The sequence below is a fragment of the Brassica napus genome, chromosome C3 (genome assembly GCF_020379485.1).
Source record: "Brassica napus cultivar Da-Ae chromosome C3, Da-Ae, whole genome shotgun sequence".
NCBI classification, from domain to species: Eukaryota; Viridiplantae; Streptophyta; class Magnoliopsida; order Brassicales; family Brassicaceae; genus Brassica; species Brassica napus.
The window spans coordinates 6,859,920-6,876,067 of record NC_063446.1 but is presented as its reverse complement, the minus strand read 5'-3'; the positions used below and the strand labels follow the sequence as shown (position 1 = coordinate 6,876,067).

General features: G+C 34.3%; 3 protein-coding genes and 1 pseudogene across 4 annotated transcripts; 2 read left to right on the top strand and 2 right to left on the bottom strand.

The window, feature by feature from the left end:
• Nucleotides 1-263: 263 nt before the first annotated feature.
• Nucleotides 264-1,906, bottom strand: LOC106387313. Its single transcript, XM_013827142.3, has 5 exons — nucleotides 1,769-1,906; nucleotides 1,414-1,537; nucleotides 1,231-1,271; nucleotides 1,040-1,117; nucleotides 264-714 (listed from the first exon to the last, which is right to left on the bottom strand). Exons 1-5 carry the CDS (start codon nucleotides 1,773-1,775, stop codon nucleotides 437-439), a joined length of 528 nt encoding a protein of 175 aa, XP_013682596.2. The 5' UTR covers nucleotides 1,776-1,906; the 3' UTR covers nucleotides 264-436.
• A 1,143-nt stretch (nucleotides 1,907-3,049) lies between these two features.
• On the top strand, nucleotides 3,050-6,271 carry LOC106383643 (casein kinase 1-like protein 12). 2 transcript variants are annotated; one of them, XM_022698832.2, is made up of 13 exons: nucleotides 3,050-3,480; nucleotides 3,568-3,608; nucleotides 4,033-4,102; nucleotides 4,186-4,334; nucleotides 4,423-4,518; nucleotides 4,602-4,672; nucleotides 4,745-4,806; nucleotides 4,879-4,942; nucleotides 5,017-5,101; nucleotides 5,180-5,306; nucleotides 5,381-5,521; nucleotides 5,600-5,691; nucleotides 5,779-6,271. In XM_022698832.2, exons 1-13 carry the CDS (start codon nucleotides 3,405-3,407, stop codon nucleotides 5,995-5,997), a joined length of 1,293 nt encoding a protein of 430 aa, XP_022554553.2. In that variant the 5' UTR covers nucleotides 3,050-3,404; the 3' UTR covers nucleotides 5,998-6,271. The 2 variants fall into 2 exon arrangements, with proteins under 2 accessions (XP_022554553.2, XP_048608219.1); XM_048752262.1 differs by having other exon boundaries at nucleotides 3,057-3,480; nucleotides 4,602-4,806; nucleotides 5,381-5,522; nucleotides 5,598-5,691.
• Nucleotides 6,272-7,553: 1,282 nt separating this feature from the next.
• Nucleotides 7,554-10,623, top strand: LOC106387316 (lycopene epsilon cyclase, chloroplastic). The gene is made up of 11 exons (XM_013827144.3): nucleotides 7,554-7,992; nucleotides 8,295-8,469; nucleotides 8,558-8,693; nucleotides 8,787-8,897; nucleotides 8,980-9,082; nucleotides 9,177-9,320; nucleotides 9,400-9,507; nucleotides 9,593-9,689; nucleotides 9,773-9,892; nucleotides 9,974-10,106; nucleotides 10,202-10,623. Exons 1-11 carry the CDS (start codon nucleotides 7,693-7,695, stop codon nucleotides 10,365-10,367), a joined length of 1,593 nt encoding a protein of 530 aa, XP_013682598.1. The 5' UTR covers nucleotides 7,554-7,692; the 3' UTR covers nucleotides 10,368-10,623.
• Nucleotides 10,396-15,106, bottom strand: LOC106383646 (annotated as a pseudogene).
• Nucleotides 15,107-16,148: the final 1,042 nt, after the last annotated feature.

Genomic DNA, 16,148 nt, shown 5'->3' with positions numbered 1-16,148 from the left:
AGCTTCAAATTGGTTGTTCATGGTGGTTGTGGTATTGATGACAATGGCAATCTTGTAATTACTTGAAGATGATGAGGGTGAGAGAGTAAAGATGTCATTTTCGAAAAAAAAAGAAAAAAAAAAATTGATGGCATTTTCGTAAATTATATGAACTTGTGGGGTGAATAGGGCAAAACCAATTTTCAAAAAAAAAAGAGGTTAGTTTTGTGTTTGACTTTAAGTTGTAGGTCAATTTTGCAAAAAGCCCGATTTTGTAATACAAATAGTGCGTATAAATCCAGAAACAAGGTAGAAGGACCGAGGCTTAAATATGAACAAAGTCTGTTAATGTAACAATTCAGTGCCTACAAAGCAACAAACTCAATGAAACTCAACCAAAGTTTGTTCACAACAATTAGCAAACAAGTTCATGATCATCAGTCAAAATGAATATAACTCAATCGTTTTTATTATTCCCCCAAGGAGCACAAATCTTTTCCAGCCCCTTTCCAAGAGAGCATCCGAATCCAGCTCTCTCCTTCTCCGGTGAGACAGACCGGGAACGCTTAGGAGAATAAGAACCGTCAGTCTCCTTCTTCTTGGAATGGATGGTGTCGATGACGGCCTCGATCTCTTCCTTGGCTCTCTCGAAAACATTGGGAGCCTTCACTTCATCTACATGTGTGTTCTCATCGATATCATCACTCCTTCCATGAGTTTCTTTCTGATGACGAGTATTAGAGTACACAAGACAAGCCCAAGACAATATCAACAAGCCCATTTCTATGTTATAAACCCATGTGTGTTAGGGTTCCTTTGCAAGTGAATTAGTAGTATAAATAGGATTGTAATGTGTTATGATAAGAAAACTTGGCTGCCATGAAAGACAGCCACTCTTATCCTTAATGAAATATCAGTTTAAGTTCTTGTGTTCTTGGTGACAAAGCTAAAGCATTTTCCTTTCTTTACTTTCTTGTTCAATAAAGCAAGCTATTTCACTTCTGTTTAAATAAAGCTCTTTGAGCTCAATCTTTCTAGTTTCATAAACGTTCACAACGAGGTTTCTCCTTGGAATGGAACAGAGATTTGATTTCCTCCTTGGCCTTTCTCATCATATTCGGTTTCTTATTCTCATCTTCTGTTTAAACCATGTGAAACAAAACAAGAATCAAGAACAAAGACACAAAACTCATAAACTACACAAACGTTGGTGTTATTGATGTTTATGCAATGATGCGAGACAAATCGAACCTGGTTTCTCGGATTTGAATTCCATTTGATCAGACTCGTCCCTGAAAAAAGAAACAGGATTTATAACACATGAGAAAACTTCTTGTACACGTTAACTGATGCCAACGTAACCAATTGCATAATCAACATGATTATTGAATCCTCCTCAATCATCAGCATTAGACAGAGAGAAAGAAAACAAACTTGGAACTCTTGCGTTGATGAACAGCCCCAACAACAGCATCGAACTCCTCTTTGGCCCGTTCAAACATGTTTGGCGCTTTGACTTTGCTCTCATCAATCTCACCACCATTAACCTTCATGTCACCTAACACACACACACCAAATTTCAAATCATCACTAAACCATAGAAAAATCTGTAATAAGTAAAATGGCTTGTAAGAATTACAAAAAAAAAAAAAAATTCAATCATGGATCGAGTCAAAAGCGAAGAAGGAGATTTCATCGTATCGATTTGATAAGAGAGAAAGAATAAATCAACTAATGAGCGAGATTCATCGCGACTGTGAAAGAACATAAACCCTCGAGAAGAATTTACCAGTCATCTTCTTGTTTGGATGACGAGAAAATGGGAGAATTTAGGATTTTCTAAGGGTTTTCCTGGGAAAATCCGTCGAAGGAATTTGTAAATTGGTCTCTCCAACATGGAATTGGTCTCTTCTTATTTGAAACACAACAACCTGTAATAAAAGAGCCAGACTGTATTACCAAAATATTGGGTCCCACACTTAATAATGTTTTTAATGCTAATTAATCCCTCATTTCTTAATTTGCACCGCCACATCATAATTCATAACCACCTTCTTATGGGCCTCCAATATTATTTGTGCCACGGACACTCGCCGAGTTACAAATGGTGTTGGGGATTAGCATTTTTGGGAATGGGATCAGGACCTTTAGAAGCAGAACGAAAAGCTTTGTTAATGGTTTATTCAAAATGTAATGCTTAATTATGTGGTTTGTCTATCAATTCGTTTATTTTCTCTTATCAGAGCTTTCCCTTGATTATTTTGGGTATATGCTCTAAAAGTTCGGAATAGTTTAATTTTGTAGTTTCACGGCCATAAAACCTTTTTATTTACTATGTAACATCCGGTTTTATAAAACCTTGTTAGAATGATGTCAAAAAAAAAAACCTTGTTAGAACAATTATAATAGAATCACACATACTCTTCTTAACGGTAGATTCACATAGAAATATAGAATTTGAGTATGAATGCCGGATGTAGAAAATGTTTAGATCATACTCCATGTTAATGTATGATTAATTGCTCCTCGAAACCAGTTATTATTCCAACCGACCACTGTACAATTATTTAAATCTCCTCGTACGACGTATGATTAGAATTTAGACCAGCAAAGTCAAAATACGGTGGAAAATATGCATCACGTGCGTATTACTTTTGACTCGGTAGATATTTTAGAAGGGTGGAAGACACGTGACAAACGACCTTTACCGCTCACCCAACGAGCACGCGTAGCTCTCACGCTTGGTCACCCATTTCTCCCTCGTAGCCAATCCCAAATTAATTATTTTTCTTTTAGTTTTTTTTAAAATGTTTTTTTCACTCCCACGCGTGATGTACGTATAAACCAAATAACCGATATACATCACTCATATTTAATACCAGTTAATAATTCGAAATTCGAATTAGTGAGATCCTATATCCACGAATTGGTGACATAACGTATGGTTTGAAAAACAAAAAAAATGATTATTGACAGTGTTTAAATGGAGAATCATTAACCGGTTTAACGGTTATATCGAACCGGGATATTTGGAATCGTGTAGAGGTGAGAATACACTTACCCGCAAGGAAAAGAGAAAAGAAAAGACCCAAACTTTGAGAAACGACACCTTTCTTCTTCATTCATTCATCAAAGCTTCCTTTTTATCCATTGCGCGTGAAGAGAGAGAGAGAGATAAAGCGAAGGAGACAATCTACATTCCTTTTGTTGTTCCCCAGATCACGAGAAGGTGACTATTGGGTTCCTCTGTTTTCCCCTGTTTCAACCCTAATTCCCCAGAAAATTCGATCTTTCCTTGCTTCTTTCCCTGAGATAATTCTGGGTTTGCGGCTCTGACTCCGTTGGATTAAAGGGTTTTCTTCGAAGACGCATTTTGGTTTCGATAGAGGATAAAAGTTTCCTCTTTTAAGTCGGCTTTGGAGTTGATGGAGGCTCGTGTGGGAAACAAGTTTCGTCTCGGACGCAAAATCGGGAGCGGTTCTTTTGGAGAGATCCATCTCGGTTCGTCTTTTTACTCCCAATTGATTCTGTTCACATCATGTTCTTGATATTTTCTCAATCCCTTCCTAACATTGTTCTTGTATTTAGGTACTCATCTTCAAACCAATGAAGAAGTTGCCATCAAGCTTGTGAGTTCTTGCTGCTAATATTCATTTTTGTATCTTGTTAGTATCATGTGAAGGTTTTAATTGCAGATAGAGACAACGTTTGTTCTTTACTATAAAAGAGAACATTGGCTAGAGCTTAAATACATTTTAATAAGTTACTTGAATTAGATCAACATTGAAGATAATGTGGTATTGTTTACTATATAGATGACATTGGCTAGAGCTTTACAAACATTTACTAGAGTTACTTGAATTAGATCAATATTGAAGATAATGTGGGACAGACAATAGTCTGATTTTCACTTATTTTTCACAGTTTCTTTCACATCTATGGACAATGTGTATGTCAATTTAGTATGATTTTCTTACTTTTCCGGGTTTATTTGTTACTTCTTGTAGCCTTTTGATGAAATATTCAGCGTGTTGTCTTTATTTGTTTTTGCAGGAAAATGCCAAGACAAAACATCCGCAGCTGCTCTATGAATCCAAGTTATACAGACTTCTACAGGGAGGAAGTAAAATGCTCATCTCTTGATTCTCTGTTTTTTTATTTTTGTAACTATGTCCTTAGTCTCTAATGAACCTTTGATTATGGCAGCTGGTGTTCCAAATGTCAAGTGGTTTGGTGTTGAAGGCGACTACAATGTTCTGGTCATGGATTTGCTTGGACCTAGTCTTGAAGACTTGTTCAATTTCTGTAGCAGGAAACTTTCTCTCAAGTCCGTCCTCATGCTTGCTGATCAAATGGTACATCTCTCTCGCTTATCCTTTATATGTAACTCTTTTTTTCCTTTAGAGACTAGTTTACTGATTTTGACTCTTTTACTGTATTCAGATAAACCGTGTTGAGTATTTCCATTCGAAATCTTTCCTTCACCGAGATCTCAAGCCTGACAACTTCCTCATGGGGTTAGGAAGACGCGCCAACCAGGTTTCCTTCTCACCTTCTGTTCTCACTTTACTTTTGAAGTTATTATCTCGGAAGTGACTCCTTTTTTAACTTTCTGTCTAAAGGTATACATCATCGACTTTGGTCTTGCTAAGAAGTACAGGGATAACACTACTCATCAGCACATTCCTTACAGGTGGGATGATTGGATTGTAATCAGTCTTCCTACGCACAACTCTAAACTCGGTTCTCATTTTCTATCTTGTAGAGAAAACAAGAATCTCACTGGAACTGCAAGATATGCTAGTATGAACACTCACTTAGGAATTGGTAAGCTTTGACTACAAAACTGCTCTAGATTCTTGGTCTTCTTATATTAATACCTTTTATACTATCATACAGAACAAAGCAGAAGGGATGATCTGGAATCTCTTGGTTACATTCTCATGTATTTCCTTAAAGGAAGGTGAGTACTATTTACATGCCTCGTTTGTCTCACTTCCTTCTTCACATTTACTTATTATAAATCTCTTTTCTCAGTCTTCCATGGCAAGGACTTAAAGCTGGAACCAAGAAACAAAAATATGAGAGAATCAGCGAAAAGAAAGTCTCTACATCCATTGAGGTAAACTCTCTCAACCACAAAAGTTTGATCCTTCTACTTCTTCTTTATTAACACAAACTTGTTTCATCTTCCCTCCAGTCCTTATGCCGTGGCTACCCATCTGAATTCGCATCTTACTTCCATTACTGCCGCTCCCTCCGGTTTGATGATAAACCGGATTACGGTTATCTCAAAAGAATATTCAGAGATCTCTTCATCCGCGAAGGTTCTTGAAAGCTTTTGTCTTCTTCCTTCTTTCCCACAAATGCGCACACTTTCTTACGTTTTGTATGACCACAGGGTTTCAGTTCGATTATGTGTTTGACTGGACCATACTGAAGTACCAACAGTCACAGCTAACAGCTCCTCCAACACGTGGCCCTGCGGCTGGAACCAGTTCGGGTTTGCCTCCAGGATTGACCAGCATTGACAGATACGGAGGTGAATATTTTTCAAAACAGAGGAGCACACTTTAGTTCAATGAGATCTTTAACGCTTTGATTGTTTTTTTGTGTTTAGAGGAAGATGGAGGGAGACCACCGATGGATTCATCAAGAAGGAGAACATCAGGAGCTCTCGAGAACTCATCAGCTGCTGTTAGAGCTCCAATGGTATCAAACACTGCTCTCTTTTCTTATTTTTTTTTCTCAAGGAGAGTAAAAAAGCTTATAGACTTTTTTTTTTTATATTGTTGACAGATGCCAAGCTCGTCGCTGTTCGGACAATCAGCAGGATCATCGAGGAGAGTAACGTCTGAGGAGCTGCAGAGAAGCCGTACGGGCAGTGGATTGAGAAACTCTGCGATGGTTTCAACGTCTGAGAGGAAGAGATCTTCTTCCACTAGGAAACAGTATGATTCTGCTATTAAAGGCATTGAGACTCTCCATGTCTCTGACGAAAGGTATCACCACCATTGATCTATCGGTTAGAAAGAGAAAAAAAACATGTCATATTTGTATTAATCATATAAAGCTTCGACTCTCTATATTAGAGAAACCAGTAAATTTGCTGATTTTTTTTTTTGTGTTGTTTTTTAATCTTCTCATTTTTACGTGCAAGTCTTCTTTGTTTTTTTTGTTTTTTTTGTTTTACTACGAAGTTACATTAAATTCAGTGTTTGGAAATGGAATCATTGTGTATATGTATGTTGTAATTGTGGATCTTTTAGCAATAGTAAAAATGTTTTCTCTTTACGGAAGATAATAATAAGCCTGCAGGCTATAAAGCTTAGTGAGAAGACAGACATGATGGTTTGAAAAGCATACTGGTTGCAGCCATATTCATCGTTTACCACATTAAATTCTGAAAACTAAAGACCATATCAAGCCATTCCAAAATGGAAACTGCTTCACAGATTCTCAACAAACTTAAAAAAGATTTTGTTTTGTTCTTATTTATCGGATCCCATGAATTAACTGAGTTTAGTTATTTTCTTACAAGTTGTTAAGGTGGACATTGATATTGCCTATAGCCTTTAATTCGAAATGAGGGTTTGATCTAAATGATCTACCAAAGAGGAATATGATTCATGATTCTCTTATTTTGGGATCTTGTGTGTCTAACCTATGAACATCTTCTCCCATACTCTTGAGGTCATGTCTATGTGATCCACTACCTTTGTATCCGTAACCTAACTTTCTTACGTGTTGGATTTAACCTACTATATGTGGAAAATGTAGCCAGTCTTTTCTTGAGAGCTGCTCGTATCTAAGATTTCTTATCTTGGGAGTGTGAGGAGGGAGTTAGTAGTATCTTTCCTGGACCACATGGGGTGTCTAACATCCCTAGAGTATGTTACATTATAATATGCATAGGTAATTACAGAAACAAGGAAGATTCTGTCATTGTTAAGCAACTCCTTAACTTTGCAAGACAAAAAAAAAAAAAAAAACTTTGCAAGACTCTCTACCTCACGCCTAAGTAATGATTATTCTTTGTTTTTCATGATTATCATAGGTTGTTAGAGAATCATGTTTGTTACTTTTTTGTCAAGACCGAATGTTAGTCTAAAACAAAAACACAAAAAAGATTAATTTGCATGATTTGTTTCTTACATTTTCGTTTTACTTGAACCTGAAACTCATCATTTATTAACGAATAAACCTTTCAAAACTTTATAACAAAATAATAAAACTCAAAGATATATAGTCCCTCCTAGTTAAAATAACGGTTTAAGTCATAACCAAACATCAAATGGAAATTGGATTAGCCCAACAATACTTTCATGTATTAAATACATTTGGTACTAAAGATAAAGGCCCGTTCCTCATATAGCCCAACAATACACGTTGGTAACGTCCTTTTTTGCATCCGACGTAAATAAGCACGAGCCAATCAAATCACTAACACGTGTCTGTGTAGGCGAAGTACGTTTACGCAGAGCATGTTCATGTCTTAACGAATGAAATCATTACACGTGGCGAATAGAGTCCCTGTGGTTCTATCCTTCTTATCGTCCTCTCGTCTCTCTAAAGCCCTTTTCCAAGTCATTGTGAAAAGGAAACATAACGAAGGAAAAAGCCAGATTCCCTTCCCTTCTCTGCTACTTATACTCTTCAATAGAACAGCAACAATGGTGTGAGAGTTCGTCCTCTTCTCGCTGAACTTGTAAAATGGAGTGTGTTGGTGCTCGCAATTTCGCTGCAATGGCGTTCACAGCTTTTCCTTCTCGGAGCTCCCGACCGGCGGTGAAGAGATACAGTTTTAAGAATCTTCGCTGCGGTTTGTGTAGTAGAGTCGTCAGAGCTAGCGTCGGCAGAGGAGGAGGAGGCTCCGGTAGCGAGAGTTGCGTTGCGGTGAGGGAGGATTACGCTGACGAAGAAGATTTTGTGAAGGCTGGTGGTTCGGAGATTATGTTCGTTCAAATGCAGCAGAACAAAGACATGGATGAACAGTCTAAGCTCGTTGATAAGGTCAGTTCATGTTCTGCCTTTGACTTGTTTAGGAAGAAAACGAACTGTCTTATATAATCTAGGTTACATTCATAGCCGGCGTAAGTAATTAAAACATTGGCTGCCTAAACCTCCAAATATTTTACAACTCATACACATAAACATAGTCTCTGAATTAATAAAAAAAATATATATATTAACTTTATTAAAAAAAATTACTATTTGTCTATATAACCAGCTCTCTTACATTGCTTGAGAAAAGGAAACAATTGAATTGATGTCTGGATTTTAAGTTTTTTTGGTTGTGTTATGTTTATAAACAGTTACCTCCTATATCAGTTGGTGATGGTGGTGCTTTGGACCTAGTGGTTATTGGTTGTGGTCCTGCTGGTTTAGCCTTGGCTGCAGAGTCAGCTAAGTTAGGACTAAAAGTTGGACTGATTGGTCCGGACCTTCCTTTCACTAACAACTACGGTGTTTGGGAAGATGAATTCAACGGTAATAAAACAAGACTCAATGGGATCTATTGTCTAGCAGTCACTATCTTGTAATAACTAGTTTGTGTTTGTTGTTCACTCTTTTAAAGATCTTGGCTTGCAAAAATGTATTGAGCATGTTTGGAGAGATACTATTGTCTATCTAGACGATAACAATCCCATTACCATTGGCCGTGCTTATGGAAGAGTTAATCGACGGTTACTCCACGAGGAGCTCTTGAGGAGGTAATGAATGGTTTTCACTTTGCAAATACTTTTCACTAGCTTATTGTTCATCTTCTGATTAGATGCATATTCTGTTATTAATGTTTCATATAGGTGTGCCGAGTCAGGTGTCTCGTATCTTAGCTCAAAAGTTGAGAGCATAACAGAAGCTCCTAATGGCCTTAGGCTCGTTTCCTGTGAAAGAAACACCGTTGTTCCGTGCAGGTACGTGAGTGGAATACTATTCTAGTTTTAATAAGAACGTTTTGGGAACAATGTCTAGGTTCTGACTCTTTTAGCAATCCAGACTTGCCACTGTTGCGTCTGGAGCAGCTTCAGGGAAGCTCTTGCAATACGAACTTGGAGGACCTAGAGTCTGCGTCCAAACTGCATATGGCGTGGAGGTTGAGGTATAATATGAATATGAAATTCCAGTGTAATTATTAAAATCATTATTGTAGAAATTGTTAGTCTTTCGACACTATTTAATTTGAAAACTTTTAGGTGGAAAACAGTCCATATGATCCAGATCAGATGGTTTTCATGGACTACAGAGATTATACAAACCAGAAAGTTCGATGCTTAGAAGCTGAGTATCCAACGTTTCTGTACGCCATGCCCATGACAAAGACAAGAGTCTTCTTTGAGGTTCTCCTCTCTTGTTTCTTTCTCTCCTTCTATTATTCACGCAAAAAGTCTGTTGCTCATCAGCTTGAATAACTTGCAGGAGACATGTCTAGCCTCAAAAGATGTCATGCCCTTTGATTTGCTTAAAAAGAAGCTCATGTTACGATTAGATACACTCGGAATCCGAATTCTAAAGACTTACGAAGAGGTAAATAAATCTATACAATTATGAACAAAAAATAGACCTTTACTTTGTTAAAATTTGTTAATTTTGTTTGAGCATTGCACTACAGGAATGGTCTTATATCCCAGTAGGTGGTTCCTTACCAAACACTGAACAAAAGAACCTCGCCTTTGGTGCTGCAGCTAGCATGGTACATCCCGCTACAGGTTGTAAGAACAAAGCCTTAACTTGAGTTCTTGTATTCAACATCTTTTAGTAGCATTAGTGACATAACTTTCTTTAATAACAGGCTATTCAGTTGTGAGATCTTTGTCTGAAGCTCCAAATTATGCATCAGTCATCGCGGATATACTAAAACATGATACTACTTCCTTCACCAAACACATCAACACCAATATTTCAAGACAGGGTAGAGAGCTTTTACACCTTTCAGCTTTCAGACAATTTATAAAACCTTTTTTTTTATAAACTTACATTTTTGTTTTGGCAGCTTGGGATACTCTATGGCCACAAGAAAGGAAACGACAAAGAGCATTCTTTCTCTTCGGCCTTGCGCTCATAGTTCAACTCGATATCGGAGGCATTAGGAGCTTCTTCCACACTTTCTTCCGTCTTCCAAAATGGTAAAAAAAATCCTCATTGATTCTTGATGCATATATAACAAAACGATGTAAAGAATATCAAGAAAAAATGATGTTTTTGGTTTCCTTTTGCTCAGGATGTGGCAAGGGTTTCTAGGATCAACATTAACATCAGGAGATCTGGTTCTGTTTGCTTTCTACATGTTCATCATTGCACCAAACAATTTAAGAAAAGGTCTCATTAATCATCTGGTCTCTGATCCAACCGGAGCAACCATGATTAAAACCTATCTCAGAGTATGATTATCTCTCATCCACTCTTGGGTTTGTATATAACAAGTTATCGATCTAAGGATGGTATGGTATGTTGGTTACTAGGAAAACTGGTTACATTCGTGTATAGAATCTACGGGTCATTTTTCTTTTTGTGCTGCATTCTCATTAAGAGTTAGATTCAAAGTAATGTATGTCAATCACTAGTCACCAATGAGTGATACAGTCATTTATTTGTATTGGTATATAATGCTTCAAATGTTTAAATTAAATCTTGATTCAGGCTTTTAAGGCTCATAAGTATTTTTTTTACTTACAAAACTTTTAGGTAATATAAATCTAAGTTTTGTACATAATTAATATATTTTTAAGATTTTACATAATTTTAAGCAGCGACCAAAATAATCATGAACTTGAGAGATCTTTGTTCTGAATATCTATCCTCTTGGAATGCAGAGAGGATATAAATCTTATATACTATAATAAAAGGTCTTGAGATTCGGAAAATAAAACCCATAAACTACAAAAATAAAGTCAGAGAAAAGGGAAGAAGAAACCTAAGAATCTCATGCGTCTTCTAGAGAGACACACACACCACATCACATAAGAGTTTAGTCAAACAATAACTGACTTGTCTCTGAAACTCTGTTTAGATTCTTCAACTTTCTGAGCATGTTGTGATGTTTGTCTCCACATCTTGTTGAGAATGTTGCCGTCTTTAAACATGTAGCGTTTGCTAGTATGTACGCAGCCATACTCCTCTCTTGCTCTGTGCCTTCATATTGTCTCCATTCCATGATCTCGAGATGCGTCGATAAACATTCCGGAACAGCTGTTGGTTCCTTCCAGAGTATCATCTGATCATTGTAATGGGCACCATGTTGCTGAGAGAAACATTATGTGTTAGTATTATAGGTTGTTACTATACTGTTCATAATAACATACTAGTAAAAAAAAAAATCACATACTACATACCGACTTAAGCTTGAGATATTTGAGTGTTGGAGCGTCTTTAAGTATACAAACAAGTAGATTGGCCCATCCGGCACAACGTGTACATAGCTCTAGATGTTCAAGATAAGGGAAGGTAGTGCCACTAGGATATGGAGTCTGCAATTGAAGTATGAATAATTCACTAAATACATGTTTTAAAAAAAGAATAATTCACTATATTAGAAACAATCTAACATAGAAGGAAATCCTGAGTTATTGACATTTTTTGAGTAACAAAGTTTTTACCTCTGAAGATAGGGAACATAGAGAGAGATGACAGATTGAGGTAAGAGACCCTATGAAGTTCTCAGGCTGGCCACAAATAACGTGGATATTCGCCTCGATCACCTCCGGCATATGCTCAAACACTAGACAGTTACTGAATGTATCTTTAAAGTTCATTTTCTCCAAAGAAGGAGCATTTATCACAAACCCATGATTCTCCTCAACGTAGGTACGTTCCCCTATAGAGTTATCAATAGATAAGCTCCTCAAAGAAGGCGCGTTGATGTTGAATATCATCACATTGTCATCTCTGGTTTTGTTTATAACCAAATCTTCAAGAACCGGACACCTTTGTATAAGCTTGGAAAAAGATTCATCGCCCGAGAAATTAACCGATAAAAGGTGCAGACTCTTTAGTGATGGCAAACAAAACCAAACCGGAACATCTTCCAACACCACACTGTCGTCTTCGGTTTGGTCTACAACCAAATATTCAAGAACAGGGCAAATCTGTAAGAAACTTGCAATGGATTCTTCACCCGAGAACTTGACCGATAAAAGGTGCAGACTTTTGAGCGATGGCAAGCGAAACCAAGGCAGAACCACCTTGATACTTAGTTCACTGAGCGTCAACGTTTTTAGTTTTCCGCAACTACTCATAGTACACTCATTACTATCGAATACTTCTGTTTGGTTTACGACCAAACCTTCAAGAAGAGGACAGATCCTTAAAAGACTTTCAACTGATTCGCCTCCCGAGAACTTAACAGATAAAAGTTGCATAGCTTTGAGTGATGGCATGCAAAACGACGGTGGAATAACGTTGATAGTTAGTCCACGGAGTATCAATGTTTTTAGGGCTCTGCAAGTGATAGAAGCAGGCACGTTATTACTGAATACTTTGGTCTGGTTCACAACCAAATCTCCAAGAACTGGACAGATTCTTAAAAGACTTGCAACAGATTCGTTTTCCCAGAAATTACTCGAAAGAAGGTGCATGGTTTTGAGTGAGGGTAAAAGACACCAAGGCAGAACAGTCTTGAACAACACGTTCTTTACAACCAAGCATTCAAGATCCGGGCACGATTTTAAAAAAATTTCAAGAGACTCGTAGGCTGAGAACTTGACCGAGAAGAGGTGCAGACTCTTGAGTGATGGGAAACGAAAGCAAGGAGGAACAACCTTGATCCTTACTTGATTGAGTATCAATGACTTTAGGGTCACGCAAATATTCAAGGAACTCGGCAGTTCTAGGGTTTTTCCAGACGTCTGGATCCTCAGCCTTCTCACTGACCGCTTAACCGCAAGTTTTACCAAAAAGTTGATGTCTGAAGCTGGCTAAGCTTGATGTCTAGAATTTGAGACTTATTGAACACCAAAGATCCGTAAACAAAACTCGTAAATTTCACTAAACTCTCATATGATTTATCATTATCATCAAACATGAGATCCTCCCAACGTTTTGTTAAGAGATTTGTTGCAACGCTCTCTTTGAAAAACGGAAGCAATGAGAATATCTTCAAGATCAAATCATCTGGCAGCTCAGTGAGGCTCGGTTCCTCCATCTTTTTTTTTGGTGTCTGAGAGAGTTTCGCCCTCTGTTTAGGAAAAACCTAATTAAACTGGAGGACGCTGACAAATAACCCTAGTCAAATTCTGTTGCGATTTTTTTCAGAATGTACTTGTGGAAAAAAAGTTAGTTGTAAATCGTAATTTAAGGGGTGTTCGATTTGGGTTTTGCTTTGGTTTTGACTCGGTTATGATTAGATTTGTTTGATTTTTTGGTTTATAAAAATTAACTATCGTACTATTGCTATATTTATTTTGGTTTGGTTCGACTTAAATATTTTCAGTTTTAAATTTTATTCGGTTTTAAACTAAATTCTTTTTTTTTTAAATAGAAATATGAATTTTATTCTTATATAGTTAGAACTAAATTTATTAAAAATGAAAAATATTTTTTGCTCTAATTTTTAAATATATTATTTGATATTATTTAGTAGATAATGGTAATAAAAATATTAAAAAGAAACTTAAAATTGTTCATTAAAAACCACGCCAGAAATGTATATTACTAATAATTAGAAATCAAATAGATAAATATTGAATAGCATACGATTTGTATAAATAATATTCTCTTTTAGTACTAAGTGTGGCCCACAATATTTTGATCCAAAAAATTGATGCCAAAATTATTTATAATGACTTATTAAAAATGATATAAATTTCAATTTTCAATTTTCCGTAATAGCCCACATAAATTTAAGGTTAGTTTCATATTAGTACTTTTGTTTTAAAAGTACAGATGATAAAATAATGTTTTTTGGTAAAAATGATAATATAATGTTTATAATGATTTACTAAAACTCATCAAATGATGGATGCATTGCATTAATCTACTGATAACAAATTACAAATGCTACGAGTTAAGATCTGTGTATGAAATTTAATGCATTATTTTACTGGTTGTACAAAGTTTTATTTCATACATAATATGAATACACAAAACTAATTACGTGTCCCACAATGTTGAACATCGTTTTGACCCAGCTTATTTGGTAGAGAAATTCGACGGTTGACATTTATTTAAATACGATGAATTTCGTTGTTATTTGTTGCAAATACTCATTGTAATCTTTGCACTTTCTCTTTTTATACCTTATAAATTTTCGTATCGGAGACTGAGAATATCGGATAGTGGAAATTGCAAGTGGTTTATGTGCCGTCTTAAATCATTTAATTAACAAGTCCTAAGAACAAGTATATGTTCGATGCATCACAGACAGAATCTTAGAACAAGCTATATATATTAGATAATTAAAATTTCTTAGTCCAATGAAAATTCTATTCACCCTTTATAAAAGAGTTGCTAATCATAGTGTCATTTTAAAATTCACTATATGCACATTTATTCAAATGTATTATATGAAGTGCCGTGCAAAGGACTTTGGAGGCCTAAGACAAATAATATAGTTTTATCTAGTTAATTTTTTAAAATTCTTTATTTTAGAAAATAAAGCTATATAAGTGTTTATTAATATATATTTGTAAAAAATATACTTTTATAATTATAAAATAATATATATTTTTTGAAAATTATAAATAAGATAAGATAAATATAAAATAGTAAAGATATATATTTATATTTATCTACAAACATGATAAATAAAACTACATATCAATTTATAAATTTATATCGTTAATTCACAAATTTAAATAGAAAAAGTTAGTTGTAAATATATTTTATAAAACATGTATAAACAAAAATAACTAAAAGGGTAAATATATAAACTTAGCATATAAACTAGTTTATAGTAATAAATAAGACAAATAAAAATAAAAAGATTGTCTTAAAGAAATGTTTTTGTACAAACTACCATGTGATATATAACAGATAAACTAAATTATAAAAGTAAATGTAATCTTTATAATATTATTTGAGAAGTCAGTTTCCTATGTGTCATTCTCACGTTAACTCTCACGATGGTTGATTACACTTATACCTTTAATGAATTTAAAATATTATATATAACATACTATTATTTATTTTTTGTTTAGTTTCCTTTTTAAAAATTTTCAAAAACATATACATATAATAAAAAAGGATTTTTTTTATAAAGTAAAAAAAAAATACGAATTGAAAAATAAAAATATATGTATATATAATATGATTCCATAAAAAAGGGAATTTCACAAAACTAATAATATTACATTTAAAAAAGATATTTTCAAATAACATAATAAAATACTTAATTTATATCTATATTTTCTGAGATGTAAAATATAAATTTGTATATAATGTTATTAGAAAAAAAATTTAAAACATAATTTAAAACAATACGAAAAATTCAAAGTAAAAGAAATATTTTTATATATCTATCTATTTTCTTAGATGATTAAATAAAATAATTAAGTAACATAAACTGATATATGTTTAATTGAATAAAAATAGTTTATAATTAGTATTATTGAAATGTTTTATTTATTTTCATATATTTAGTTGATTATAATATATTTCAATTACAACAAAAATATCGATAAAATATATTTTACTTAATATAATATTATTTTCAAATACAATCACAATTTTGTTTACTACTTACTTTTAAGAGTTATTAAAAAACTAAAAATAAATTTAAAAATAGTTACAAAATAGTTTAATGAGGTAGATATATTATATTTTATAATTACTGAAGTTATTTGCTTTCTTGATATTAAGTTTGCTTTTAAATTTTATGTTTTTATGTTTGTAGAACTTAATAGAACCATAATCAAAATACCAAAGCAAATCTGAATTCTCATTTTTAAGATTATTTAAAATAAATTTCAGTTTCCATTCAACAAATCAAAGGCATAAAGTTATTTAGAATTTATAAAATATTTTTAATTATTGTAAATATTGATATGTGTTGATAAGCTTCCAAAAATATATCATCTACTTATGCATGTAACTTCCTATTGATCATCACTTTATTTTTCTAATATTTTTTTTTAAAAAAACATCAACATATAATTTGATAAATATTATGAAAATACATGGACATTTCAACAATAAACAAAATTGATTTGCTTTTACTTAATTATAATAAAAAT

What these genes read in the sequence shown, in the direction of transcription:
- LOC106383643 (XM_048752262.1), top strand. Translation starts at nt 3,405, where the DNA reads ATGGAGGCTCGTGTGGGAAACAAGTTTCGTCTCGGACGCAAAATCGGG. An exon ending in AAGAAGTTGCCATCAAGCTT is followed by an intron (nt 3,609 to 4,032) that starts GTGAGTTCTTGC and finishes TTGTTTTTGCAG; the next exon opens with GAAAATGCCAAGACAAAACA. An exon ending in TAGGAAGACGCGCCAACCAG is followed by an intron (nt 4,519 to 4,601) that starts GTTTCCTTCTCA and finishes TTCTGTCTAAAG; the next exon opens with GTATACATCATCGACTTTGG.
- LOC106387313 (XM_013827142.3), bottom strand. An exon ending in ATTCAAATCCGAGAAACCAG is followed by an intron (nt 1,118 to 1,230) that starts GTTCGATTTGTC and finishes TGGTTTAAACAG; the next exon opens with AAGATGAGAATAAGAAACCG. An exon ending in GTTCCATTCCAAGGAGAAAC is followed by an intron (nt 715 to 1,039) that starts CTCGTTGTGAAC and finishes TGTACTCTAATA; the next exon opens with CTCGTCATCAGAAAGAAACT.
- LOC106387316 (XM_013827144.3), top strand. Translation starts at nt 7,693, where the DNA reads ATGGAGTGTGTTGGTGCTCGCAATTTCGCTGCAATGGCGTTCACAGCT. An exon ending in TTGGGAAGATGAATTCAACG is followed by an intron (nt 8,470 to 8,557) that starts GTAATAAAACAA and finishes ACTCTTTTAAAG; the next exon opens with ATCTTGGCTTGCAAAAATGT. An exon ending in CACCAATATTTCAAGACAGG is followed by an intron (nt 9,893 to 9,973) that starts GTAGAGAGCTTT and finishes TTGTTTTGGCAG; the next exon opens with CTTGGGATACTCTATGGCCA.